General features: G+C 41.5%; 1 protein-coding gene and 1 long non-coding RNA gene across 3 annotated transcripts in view; one reads left to right on the plus strand and one right to left on the minus strand.

The window, feature by feature from the left end:
* The first annotated feature begins 213 nt into the window (after nt 1–213).
* On the plus strand, nt 214–6,841 carry LOC147817854 (uncharacterized). The gene is made up of 3 exons (XR_015438602.1): nt 214–586; nt 674–773; nt 6,593–6,841. It is a non-coding gene; the product is annotated as an uncharacterized LOC147817854 (long non-coding RNA).
* snx19b (sorting nexin 19b) overlaps nt 5,109–14,050 on the minus strand; it is a 42,447-nt gene continuing 33,505 nt past the window's right edge. Inside the window, exon 14 of one of the 2 annotated variants that reach the window (XM_087179870.1) lies at nt 5,109–5,557. In XM_087179870.1, the coding sequence (XP_087035996.1) occupies nt 5,398–5,557 (160 nt within the window). In that variant the 3' untranslated portion in view covers nt 5,109–5,397. Of the gene's footprint in view, nt 5,558–10,083; nt 13,080–14,050 lie in introns of those variants that run through there. The other variant, XM_023428443.2, reaches the window with a different exon arrangement.

Below are 14,050 nucleotides of genomic sequence, written 5' to 3' on the forward strand. Positions count from 1 at the left end.
TAAACAAGTGGGGAGGCTAGCTAGCATTAGCAGCTAGCATTAGCATTTTTTTTCTTTATTAGTGACAACCACACAGAATAATTGTAAAAATAATGACAACATTGATAACAAGTATAAAGCTAACAATGATATATAATAGCTGCAATAAATTATAATAATGATAATGGCATTGGTCATTGATGAATGAATTTAATGATTTCATTACAAGATCATTGCATCTTCGAGGTGGATCCTCGGAGGTGCCTGCCGTCTCGTTGAGGCATAGCGGTCCTCGCTGGAGGGGAAGCTCAGGATGCTCGGCCTGACTGTTGCCAAGATGATCCAGAGGATCTCCTGGGAGGAGTGAAGTCTCCACTGTTGGAGGAGGACACATGGGGCAGAGGAGACGGTCCTCCTCATCCAGGATCTCCACGTCACCCTGGACGTCTCTTTGCTGGATTCTCTCTGCATCCAGGACATAAGGAGATACAGAGGAGCTGCCTCACCTGCATTCAGGACCCAGCAGGTGCAGCTGTACACAGAGACTGATAGACTGACAAAGGGCGGGGTCAGCCTTCTGGTTTCCACCTTAACCACTTCATCCCAGGTACATGCAGGTGTGTCTCAGAGCTTGTGATTAAATATATTGTGTATTATCATTCATGCAAACATAAAATTAATTTTTGATCCTCAGCCAGAGCCAAGTACTTCCAAGCTCATGGCAACACCTGCCAGACAGAGCAGGAGAAACAGCGAGTTGTCTTCCCTCCCAGAGACCAGGAGACGCAGCACAGGTGACATTTTATGCCTTTACAATACTACGACATGTTTTGCCTTCTATACTATGCCTTTTTTTTATGCTTGAGTATACTATGATGTTTTTATGCATTAATATACTATGACATCTTTATGCCTAACTATACTTTCACATTTTTGTTTAACTATACCATGATGTTTTTATGCCTTAGTATACAATGAAATTTTTGACATTTTATGCTTTAATGCTTTAATTTTATGCCTTAATATACTATGAAGCTTTCATGAAATGTTCATACATGCCTTTCTTTAATATAACATTACGACATTTCATTTCTTACCAATACTATGACTTTTTCATGCTATTACGTTTTTATAACTTTTTGTGCTTTATGAACCTATGACATTTTTGTGACATTTCATGTTTTATTATACTATGTTTTTATACGTCACAATTTTATGATTTCTTTTTTTATGTCTTACTACATTATGTTATCATATGCATCACCTTGAAGTGGATGTGATCAAATATTTCCCCTTATGGTTAAAATATACGGCAAAATTACTCTTGATGTAGGGACATGTATATCACATTTCTGTATGAGCTGTCTCATCATTTGCTTGGAACAGTAAAAAACACTGATGCATGTTTTCAGGGCAGTTTCCCCTCATGTCCTCTTCCTCTTCAGAGTTATGACTCGTCTTAAGAGAATGTCATTAAGTCATAAATTAGCTGTCCAGTGTAAAAGCCAATTGGGGGGCTAAGTATTGACCGCTCATCTTCTCAGTGATGGCCTTTGTGTGTTTCATTACACTAATGTCTTAGAATGACTGTGCTGTGATTTATTGATACTCAAAGGTCATAAATGTTGTTCGTGTCTTCGTAACCTGTGTGTGTGTGTGTGTGTGTGTGTGTGTGTGTGTGTGTGTGTGTGTGTGTGTGTGTGTTGCGTTGCTCCGGAGTTGCCTTTAGCTCTTATCTGATGCTCCGAAGAAAAGAATGCAGTGGCTTTACAATTGCCATTAGTGGTTGAGCAAGACCCTGAAACCAGTGGTAGAGGTCAGAGAACAGGAAGTGAATGCTTGAGTAGGATCATAGTTGATATGGATTTTTAACTCTTTTAAATTTATTATGTTCACAGCCTCAGAAATAACATGGACACAGACAACTTACATCAATACAACTACAACTTTTATTAATGTGTGTAATAACAAAAATACTGCAGACGGTCATTAACCCAGGACCTGTAGGTGTGGCAGAGAAGACAAGGAAACACTCTCATATAATAAACATCTGATGCAGCTTGTATTTTCACTCAGAGGCTACAAACCTCTGACACTGTAACGTGACAAATCAACTCGTCGTTGATGGGAAATTAATGGGAAAGTTGTGATTTGATTTTGATGTTTCACTAAAACCTTTATTATTCAGCTTCTGATACAGATAGAAACATGAAATCAAAACCCTTTGAGACCTTAAACCTTCGACTTTCATTGTAAATCATTGCTTTGCCTTTGAAACACGATGTGGTTGGGAAAACAAGCGCATTTCTCAACATTCTCAGCTCAGTTCTCCTCTTTACGCTTATTGATATTTCCTTTTGTAATGTCGATGAACTTTAAGGTTGATGCAGTGATTTACAATAAAAGTGAGCAAAAGACACAGAATTCAGTTCAAAACAATAGTAAACAGTTTTGTCTCTAGACGTCAGACCACAGATCATATGATTCGGTTGGTGTGAATCCTCCGGAGGCGTCGACTCACTTCAGCTTAAAGGTCATATTGTTTCCTACAGGATCCTCACGGCAGCAGTCGCTGCCTCCTGCGCTCCCAGAGGCCGAGATGAGATTTTACTGCATCATCTCTTGTTTGGAAAGAAGCAGGAGAACAAAAACCTCCTTGTGTTTTGCATAAATCATATCCAGAGATATTACATTGATCTCACAAACTCATTCTGTTCCCTCTCTCAAATATCCAGCAGTTATAATAGGTAGAGGGATGAAAACAGCTGCTTCCATTCGAGCCGTGGCCCCAAGTGTGGACCCGTAGAGAGATGGATGGATAGATGGATGGATGGGTGGATGGATGGATGGGTGGGTGGTCTGGTCTTTTTCCAAAGGCTGTCTTTGATTATCTAATCTACACAATTCAAATTAGGACCCCGGCGTGTTCCTGCTATTCCCCCTTGAATGATTAGATCTCAGAAACCAGCTGAAGCCTGAGGGATGATTAATGGAGAGAGAGACAAAGAGAAAGAAGACAAGGATATACAGAGAGATCATCTGTTAAAAAGCAAAAGAACAGGCAGAAAGAAAAGACAGCAGATCAAACTGGTTCTACTTTTTGCTGCTGGAAATTATTAAAGATTATTATACTCCAAATCAGGAGCCAAAAAAGGAACTTCAGTCGTGGATTACAGATAACACCGTGAGAAAACTGAGGGTCAGCTGTCTGACAAAAGTTACAAGATGGTTTCAGTCACAAAAATAGATGGAGGTGTTTACAAAATGTAAAAAATGGACGTCGACAGCGAAAACAGGAAAGTAAAAATTAGTAGTGATTGTAGTTTTAATGTGGATAGATGGATGGAAGTATAGGCCTTCCCTGAACGGACATTGTGAACAGTTACAAGGAAATATTTTTGTGTTTGATAATAAAAGGTATTTCCTGGCAGGTTGTGGATACTGGTGTTTTGTTTTTTTCTTACCTGCCAAAAAAAATCCATAATTGTTCTTATGGATGTTGAAAAAGTGTCTGAAACATGAGGTTGAGGTCTATTCAGGGAACAACTGAATAAATGAATGTTGTAATGTTGTAGAAATAGAGTTGTTTGTTTTATTTCAACTGACAGGAGGTCATTGTTTTCCCGCCTTTTTTACTCACCATGACCTCATTGTCTGACTCCAGCAGGAGCAGCTTTCCTTTAAAGAGGTTTGCTGTGGTTTGTGGTTTGATTTCCAGCTTCACACTGCCCAACAAATACAGCACAGGGCTGTGAAACAGGTGGCGGGGGGGGGGGATTAATTGGGTAGATGAGGGTTGTGGTTGGAGATACAGCTGTAGATGTTGTTTTGGCTGCATTGCGACAGCGAGGCGGAGGGATGGTAACCAGAAAACAACTGGCTGGACTGGGAGTTAACCCCTTCCTCTCTCTCTCTCCCTCTCTCTCTCTCTCTCTCTCTCTCTCTCTTGCATATTCCTTAACATGGGGTCACAGTTTATTCATCTTATTTACAACCACAACACAGATTTAATGTCTCACTCATCACATTTAAACTGAAGCAAAACAAACTTGGTGCTGACAGTAAATTGAATCGTCATCATCATATTTATCGTCTTTATAAATATGAGCAGAAATCCAGTTGCTGTTTGTCCCTCCACAGACGTCCTCACTGTCACTGTGGCGTCTGATAATGAAGACGCATGTGATCCTGAGCAGCTCTGCTTCCTGTTCAGAGCAGTAACAGGTGCATCACTGTTACGTTGTCATGTGGCGCCTCCTGGTGGTCTCTTTACAAACTGACTCTGAGTCAACAGTTTGGCTGCGTCGCCATCTAGAGGTGAAGGATTCACACGTTTTTACACATTCTCAGAAATGTGCTAAATCACTGGATCATCCAGATGTTACTGAGACAACATGAAAAGTCAGAGATGGAAATTTAACTTAAACCTTGAAACTGTCTCCTGTTGCATTTCTTTACTGTCTCTTTTATGTTCTTTCTCTTTTTGTCTTTTATTGTGAAGTAATTTGCACAGTCTGATCTATAAAGGTGATCAGTAAATACATTTGACTACAATAATAATCATCAGCATCATGATACAATTCTAATGAAGAAAAATGAGGGTGAAACAACAAGAACTGAAAAATGAGAACAAAGAAAAGCACCAGGAGATAACGACAATGACTCACATGCAGGAAGAGAGGGAAACTGTTTTTATTTTATTTATTTTATTTAAGTACTGATACATTTTTTACTTTGTATTTAAAAGGTGTTTTCCAAATAAAGCAGTTCTTACTTCACCTAGGAGCCACTGGGAGGCGCTGTAGTGCAGCACAGTGACAATGATGTGGTCTTACATTAGACAGCAGATTCTTCAGTTAATTGCCCTAATCTCATTTAAAATACACGATCTGCATGTTGTTACAGACGGGTTCTTTTTTACATTAATTTCAGGACTGTTGTCACAACATCAGACGAAGGTTCTCATGCAGTTTTACTAAAATGTACTTGGTAAAGAAAAGCAGTAAAACTTCAGATCAAAAAGCACAGACAGTTCTTGTTTTTGTGCTCGCTCTGCTATAACCAGTGATCTCTCTCTCTGTGTGTGTGTGTGTGTGTGTGTGTGTGTCTCTTTGTGTGTCTGTGTGTGTCTGTGTGTGAGAGAGCGAGCGAGCAGAGAGAAAGAATTTGCATAAACCCTTTTGGACGGATTGATTGTGAAGAGCAGACCACACTCTGCTGGGTTGTTTTCCTCCGTCTGGCCACAGTGTCCTGAGATGATTTCTGTGATGTTTATTTGTTTCAAGATGTCAGAACCACATTGAGGTTCTCAAAGGAACGACTCCAAACGTCTCGTGGCATTAGAGATGATTTTCTCTTTTACTTTTTCTGAAACGGCTAATCAGACTTCCAGAAATAGTCCTCTCAGGTTTTTGTCCTTTAAAGGGCAGTCGGCTCCAACATGTATGTGCTCAGAGCTGGTCTGCATTTTATTATGTAAGAAAGAAAAGAAAACAAGAGTTCGAGGGAGAGTGAATGGTGGAGTGCGTCTCCAGAAAACAAGCAGAGACTGGGCTGTGACGAGAGGAGGTTGCATAACCTGCGCAGGACAAAGAACATGTGGTTTGCATGTAAACCCGCTGCAGGCTGACGCTGACACTCATGTCAAACAACACTTTTAATTCATTTACTGTCCAAAAAAACAAAAACAAAACATGGCTGCCGGTCAGGAGGACGTGAGGCTGCTGCAGCCACCCAGCGCTCCGGCTGTTGTCTCTACATGTTGTTGTTTACTGTGGGAATTAGTGCAAATAAAGTTTTTTTCTTTTGTTAAACACACAAACAAAGAAATAAATCTGCTTTAGATTAATCTGACTGGGCCTTTAGTCTCTGTTCTGGAGCTTTCATTCACATCACATGATATTCATTAGCAGACGTGAATGTATTTTTGAGGATAATTTGGCATTTCTGTTCATGTCAGGCCTTCACAACAAAATGATGTCCTTCCAAACAAAACAATTAAAACCATGCATCTCCATATTTGGTTAGTTTTACATTTTCAGATGAATTGAAATGATTAAAGGTTCTTTCATTAGTATAAATGAGAAAATCATCTCAGGCCAAAAAGAAGAAAAAAAAATGTCTAAAAAGCAGAAAATTCATCTGCAACAATTTTCCTTTTTCCAAAAAGTTCCTTTCAGAATCATAAATCATCATCACTCTTTGGTTCCAGCTTCTTCAATGGGAGGAATTGCTGCTTTTCTCTGTTTTATATCATTGTAAATGCGAATATTTTGTTTTTTTTTCCTCTGACAGAACGAGACATGATCTTGGGCTGGAGAAAGCTGCGCTGCACATTTTTCTCCGCTTTATGAAATTTTACAGACCAAAGCATGAATCAACGAGCAGTTACAGAACAAGCTGTGTTTCTAACGACATGTTCTCCTGCCTGACGTCTCTTTCTGTCCGGCTCTAACGCACTAAAGCACCTAGAACGTTCAGGGATCCAGGTCAAACATATTTGGGGTCATGCTTTAAAATAGCAGCTTGATATGAAAGTTTCCTGTGGTGTTTCTGACCTCTAGTATCATGGAGCCGTTTTTTTTAACGAGTGGGTTTCACTTGTGTGTTGCAGGTGTCCAGAGATGCAAGTGCATGGTTGATGCGACACATTGATCCAAGACTGATCAACACAATGTGCCAACAAAAGGCAGAGAAGAAGAAGATGACTTTGGAACATGGATGTAAACAAGGACACGGGAAGAAGACACCTTTAAAGGTCCCTTATTTCTCTTTGAAGTGTTGATCCATCACAAGATATAAAAACCATCTCAGTGTAGTTTCACATCTCCTCTCTCAGGCTTCTCTCTGGAGCTCTAGTAACAACAGATCGGTGAGCCAATCAGAAGAGAGGAGGCTCTGAGCCTCTCTTCTGATTGCCTGAAAATATATATTAAAAATATTTTAAAAATACAGCAGATTTCATGTAAAAATATTCAGAGAAACCAAATCCTGCAAGGTCTGGATGGTGGGTCCAGGTGGGCGGGGCTTGGTGACTGCTTTGTTGTGACATCACAAAGTTCCAGAAGTCCTGACGGCTGGTTTTAAGGCTCAGTTTCTGAATACAGGCTGTGTGCATTTCTCTGTGGACTGAGGCTTTGATGCTTTCACAGTATTAATATAGAAGCTAGAGCTGATCTATAATCACACTACACATGGACACAGACCTTTAGACTTTATGGGACCCTTAAATAGTTGTTGGTATTGCAGTTGACATCGACTGAGGCTGGATTACCAACTTTGCAAAGTAGGTAACTGTAGCAGGGCCCCAAACCTCCAGGGGCCTTTGTGAAATTTATTTGGGAATTTGCACCCTGGGGCCCCCGACAAGTTATTTATACAAGGAGATGTCATATGTTTTTAACCTGAAGAGACTGCGCACACAGATGAGAGACCACGAGTCCTTTCTAGCTTTAAAACTGGCCTCGTCAAAGTAAAAGCATTTGCTGTTTATGGCTAATGTGACTGTAATGACAACAACTCATCATCTGGTCTCAGAGATTCTCAGCTGTTTACTAGCTGTTCTGGAGCTTTCAACGATGTCACATGATCATCAACAAAAAAAACAGATTTTTTTTCGGAGCTTTTTTAAAGACTTCTCCATGTTGGTTTAAAAATTGAACATTTAACTTGCACGTACATGCAAGTCTTTCATTACTCTCCTTTAGACGGTGTGTTAAAGTAATAAAGATGCTGGGCTGAGCTGTCACCATAGCAACCTGTGACTTCTTCAGACTATGCCAGCAGCAGCGGTAGGTAAAAGCTCTCCACCTCCCTGGGTGCAGTTGTTACAGTGACACTGAGGGTGTGTCTGGTCATGTGGCTGGAGGTCGGTCGCCCCGGCCCCCGAAACACAAAGCGTGCTCAGCGGGAGGCGGGAGGCGGGGGGGCCTCCTGCCTGAGCCACTGTCAGTTTGGACGATGTGAAGTCAACGCCTCCTCCTCCTCCATCACTGTAGACGATGTCTTCAGGCATGTGAAGGAGGAGACGGTCCTGATGTCACTGGGAATCTCTTTTATTTTCATTTCTCACTGCATTTATTCATCTAATTAAACAATATTGTTTTGTTTTTTATGCACTTATGGATCCCAGAGCTCCCCTGCTACTGAATGGTGACCTGCCAAAGCAGCGATTTCAGTCCAATGTCGTGTTTCAGTCAGTCAGAGAATTACCACACAGGGAGAAACGCAGGATTTCAAGTGTTTAAAACGACCTGCATCAGGTCTCATTAATCCTCTGTGTGACGCCGCCGTTCACAGGCCACTGGTCAGTCAGGACAACTCTCCAGGAACTGATGCTGTTACTGGCACTTTTTCTCTCTTTTTGGCTCCTCTACTCTCTTAACTCACTAATACGCACTAATATATAACTTCTCATGGGATAAAATAAATTCCGATGTCCCATTAAGGTTGTTTCTATTTCTGTCTGTGACGTTTCACAGCTCAGAGCTGAACCACCAGTTTTATTTGAGGAAGTCTGAAAGTGGAGAACAAGAGCGAGTTCAGTCTGGAGCTAAAAACTATTTGATTAGTAAACGAATAGAAAATGAATCTACGGTGTGACAGTAGTAATAATAATAATAATAATCAAGCAGTTAATTTAAGTCATTTATTAATGAAATTGCAAATATTTTCTTCTCATGTTGTATTCTTTTAAATATGGATTTTATTATTTGGATTGTTGGTCAGAGTTTTTGCTATTGCTACATAGCTAACGTTAGCATTAGCAGCTGTTTACTTACCCAGGCTAGTTCTGCATCAAACTTCATTCCTTTACTCACCAACATCTGTCTCCAGAGGTTGAAAGCAACACCCATGTTAAGTCTTGTCTCTATCACATCTTTTCCTCCACTGAAGTTAGCATGCTAACCAGCTAGCGACTCAATGTAGCCTCCAATCTGTCCTGAAGACGTAGCGCTGCTCAGAGGACGTATTATAACCTCTAATATTAAAAAAGACAACAACGGCTGAATCTCTTGTCAAGCAACAATCAGCACCACCTGCTCCCGGCGAGAAACCACGTTCAGCAGCAGAAAAAACGTACAAACAGCCTCTATAAACTTTCCATCATGTGATACGGTCGAAAGCTCCAGAACATCCAATTAAGAGGACTTTGAGTGGAAACGGTTTTGACAGCTGCTGTCTCCAAGGTCTCAAAATAATGGAAAGATTCAACTGACGGCTGAGCAAACTCCATCTACTGAAGAGGACTGTGTGATACGATCAAAAGCTCCAGAAAAAAGCAAATACATTACATAGAGTGGAGAGTTCTGACAACCTGTGGCTTTAGATCCCGGTCACCTCTGATGTTTGTTGATTGGTCGTGACAGACTGAACATCAAATAACGTTTTCTGAATCAAATTTAAATTAATTGAAGTAATAAACAACTGAGCCGAGGACTGAGGCTCCGGAGGTCAGGGACTTCAGGAGAGTCAGGAGTCAGACGAGGACTGAAATATCATATTTAACTGAAAGAAATCCAATTTATTCAATGTTCATTTTCAACAAAAACACTATCAAGATCACAGTTATTCACCCGTATCCCTCAGCGCTCGACTAATCCATAGTGTCGCTTACAGTTTTATCTGCAAATCCGATTTATGAGGATTTCTCAGCAATGCAAAGTTGCCCTCCAGTAGCCCCCCTCCCCCTCCCCCCCTCCCAAAATCCCTCCTTTGTTGTCAGAGAAGTGGAGCTGAACAGAAACTGTTCCAAGAAATGGGTCTGATCTTTATTATGGGGTATTTAAAGGTTTTCATCCGCACACTTTTTGTTGTTGTTGGACGCGAATCACGAGTCTGCAGGCTACAGCAAATTAGCAGAGAGCTGACAGAGCGTGGCAAATGTAAGATGTCTATACAGAGTGGTGAAAAAATGATAATATGGAACGCAACAGTGACCTTGACAGAGGCGGAGGACGATTCTGGTGAGGCTCCAGACAGTTAGAGAAAGGCCTGGGATAAATTTAAAGTGAAATCTCATAAAAAATAACCGAGCAGCTCACCAGCCTCTTGTAAAATGCACGAACCACCTCGGGCCAAGAAAATAACGAGTGTGAACAACAGTTGAAGATTTAATAAATCATGTTTGGTAACTTTATTGGGTTTTTTTTTGGTTTTTTTTTTTTTTGCAAATATGCTCAGGAACAACCAGCAAATGATTAAAAGACTGAGAGACAATAGAGAAGCAGATTCACAGCATGAACAACACGAGCACATGTTCACAGAGACGAGGATCTGATAGAGAACAACACAACAGGATTATATTCAACAGTGCAGCTGTACAGTGTCGTACACACATATATAAATATACACAGTGTCTGTAACATGTTGCTGTTCTACTTCACATTTGGTCGAAATATATTCCATGAAAATTGGATCATTTATCATTAACTGTTAATTAAAGCAGATAATTACAGCAGCGTAATGCTAGCAGAGGACAAATTCATTTAGTTTGCTCAGTTTTTGCTGTAACGAGTAAAATTAGTTGTTTTAACGTGAACATTTTAATGTTTTAACAATTTATTATTCATGTTATTTTGACATAATATTGTGGTTATTACATATCAAGTATTTTTTTAAACAAGAAACATCTCATTAAACGGATATATCTCTGTCTTATATCATGTTATTTAGAAGCCCTGAGATGCAAAACATAGTCAGGATTCATGATTTTTCTTTTTCTTTTTTTGTTTTTGATTCAGGAAGCGTTTTGTGTTTTTTGTAAAACTCATTTTGGCTGTGAGGAAAACAAATGTCAGGATTTTTATAAGTATTTGTTTTTGTAATACTCATTTCTGCCACTAGAGGCTGAAGTACCACTACCTGTGGGTTTTATATGTTAAGTTAAAATCTCAAAGGTTCCCATTTCTAACGGCGAGTGTATTGATTACGTTGTCGATTGTGTTGAATGAGAGATCGCATCAGGTTGCAGAAGCTCACTCACCATCCATCCCTGTCTGGCTGTTCCACTTCCTACATATATTTTTTAAAAAGGTTAGAAAAATATGTCATTGTACCACGAGAAGGTTGTTGTTAAAGCAAGAAAATGTTCTTGTTATAATTATATACTGAGCAAACACGTCTTTGTCTCGGCGGCAGCAGTTTATAAGCGGGTGAATATGTGCGGTGTCGGCATGACAACAGAGATGGAATTCCTTCATTAGAATAAACGAGAAAAAAAATAACAACATAAGAACTGTAACAGCTGCGACACTCGGCACAATCTGACACAATGAACACATTAACGGTTGTAACGACAGAGCTGAGACCGGCTGCTCATCGCCGTCAGTGGTTACACCACAGCTGCACCAAACCTCATTCAGTCGCCTCGACAGGCAGAATCCAGAGTAAATCATTATTTTGTACTTCATGCAAATAAATCAATAAATAGGTCAATAAATAGACTGAATTACAAGTTAAGACACTGGAAAGAAAAAAGGGAATTTAAGACAAAGATGAGACCACTGGACCAGGCTGTAAGTGCAAAACACTGGAATGATATTAACATTAAAAGTTAACTTTTTTTTCTGTTTACAATATCGAACATAACATTTCTCAAACTTGGCATCAAAACATGATTTAACTGAATATACATCTGTATTTTAACTGAGAAAATACCATCTTTATCTCAATATAACCTTCTACTTGACTCTGTACTCCGAAAGAAGTATCACAGTATCACAATCAACACGATAACTCCTTTAATCTGTTTTGTTACCTCCGTGAAATAAGGCAAGAAGAGACTAAGGCAAATTTCAAAAGCACAAAAACCTTGGACGACACGTTTGAAGTGACTGTGGGCCGTGTGGTGGAGACACTAAGACTCTCTTCAGATGGTTTCTGGTGACTGAAGGACGAGTCGGCTGCATGATCACATGGTCCTCAGAGGGATAAAGCACTGAATTAATAAACCGGCTCTAAGCAGTGTTAAAGACATGATGAGTTTTTGTGGATTATATATGAATTTTTTATCATTGAATCAACTGTTCGAACGTGGTTTCAGGTGTTGCAGATTTAGTTCGTCTGTGTAGCAAGTTATTATGACCCATAGTTTTGTTGCTAGGCGACAGGAGCGAAGGGAAAAAGTGCAGTGACGTAGTAATGAAGAGAGAAGAAGTCCACGTCAGCAGGAGGTTGTGGTGGATGGACGGTGTTCGATTCCCACATGAAAGTCGGACACCAGGCTGACAGACCGCACACACACACTGTTCCCACCAACCGAACACACCAGACAACACACGGGGTCGGTAACGATGACGGTGACGTCACAGACAGACTCCCTCAGGACGGCTCAGACTGAGGAAGTGTCAGAATCACATGTGGCTCTACACAGATCCAGCAGGATCCTGAAGAACGGGTTAACAGAGGAGAGGAACAGTGACGCTTAATCCCCGTAGATCGTTTTCTGATTTAAGGTTGGCGGGAAAAATCAAATCCTGCTCCTCCAGATCAGAGCGACAGGTGTGAGGACTGTGGGAGGGGCCCGAGCGCCGAGTGTGAAAACCATCTGAAGTGAGTTTAGTCAAAGCCGGGGAGTTTAGCCGGGCAGGAAGAGGCTGGATGTGGACAGCGGATGAAGCTTTGCCACATGTTTAGATCTGCAGGAGATCAAACACAAACCAGGTGCTCTCATGTAATTAAAGCTGCTTCAAATGTAGTGTGTTTAAGTGTGTGTGTAAACAGGACGCCGCGTTCAAGAGCCTCGTATGTCAACACATCAACACGTAATCAGACACAGGACTGACCTCAGGGGTTTAACGGGGGGGCGGCGGGGGGGGGGGTCAGTGTCTCCGGAAAAACCATCACTTACACTCTGATGGCGGGACGTTAGAGGAGCGGGAGCGGCCTCCACGTCACGCTGCCTTTCAGCACATTATGACAGGTGAATGGCGAGTGAGGACGGTGAAACGTTAAAGCGGGATGTACGGGCGTCTCCTCAGGCCAGCAGCTTCTCGGGGTTTTTAGAGAGGGTCTGCAGCAGGCTCCTCTGGAAGTCGTCCTCAGGTGACTCAGGGACCAGGAACTCCAGCAGAAGGTCAAAGATACAGTAGACCAGGTGTCTGAGAAAACAGGACCACAGCAGGTTTAGTATTGAGCTGATGTGTCATGTTTTTTAAAGCAGGAAGTGTCAGACTAAAGCTGACCAGAAAGATTTAACAGATTGATCAGAAATAAATAAATAAATCAGGAGCCAGTTGCATTATGGAGATTTAAGAGTTACTAAATTAATAACTTCTTACATAGAGATGAATTGATACAAAATACTTACACCCAGTAACGAACAGGTGTTTCGTAACTAACTGACAAAAAAACAAACTGTTAGTTTCCTCATGATGTGACGCGATTAGACTGAAAAATAAAATACACTCAGTATATTTGACCTGCAGGGTGGAGACAGGGTGTAGACAGGGTGGAGACAGGGTATAGACAGGGTGTAAACTGGGTGTAAACAGGGTGGAGACAGGGTGTAAACAGGGTGTAAACTGGGTGGAGACAGGGTGGAGACAGGGTGTAGACAGAGTGGAGACAGGGTGGAGACAGAGTGTAAACAGGGTAGAGACAGGGTAGAGACAGGGTGGAGACGGGGTGTAAACAGGGTGGAGACAGGGTGGAGACAGGGTGGAGACAGGGTGGAGACAGGGTGGAGACAGGGTGGAGACAGGGTGGAGACAGGGTGTAGACAGGGTGGAGACAGGGTGGAGACAGGGTGTAAACAGGGTAGAGACAGGGTAGAGACAGGGTGGAGACAGGGTGTAAACAGGGTGTAGACAGGGCAGAGACAGGGTGTAAACAGGGTGTAGACAGGGCAGAGACAGGGTGTAAACAGGGTGGAGACAGGGTGTAAACAGGGTGTAGACAGGGTAGAGACAAGGTGTAGACAGGGTAGAGACAGGGTGGAGACAGGGTAGAGACAGGGTGTAAACAGGGTGGAGACAGGGTGTAAACAGGGTGGAAACAGGGTGGAGACAGGGTGTAGACAGGGTGGAGACAGGGTGTAGACAGGGTGGAGACAGGGTGGAGACAGGGTGTA

This window comes from Seriola lalandi, unplaced genomic scaffold, assembly GCF_002814215.2.
Source record: "Seriola lalandi dorsalis isolate HSWRI2012SDOR001 ecotype SW California unplaced genomic scaffold, Sedor1 jcf7180002054875, whole genome shotgun sequence".
NCBI lineage: Eukaryota > Metazoa > Chordata > Actinopteri > Carangiformes > Carangidae > Seriola > Seriola lalandi.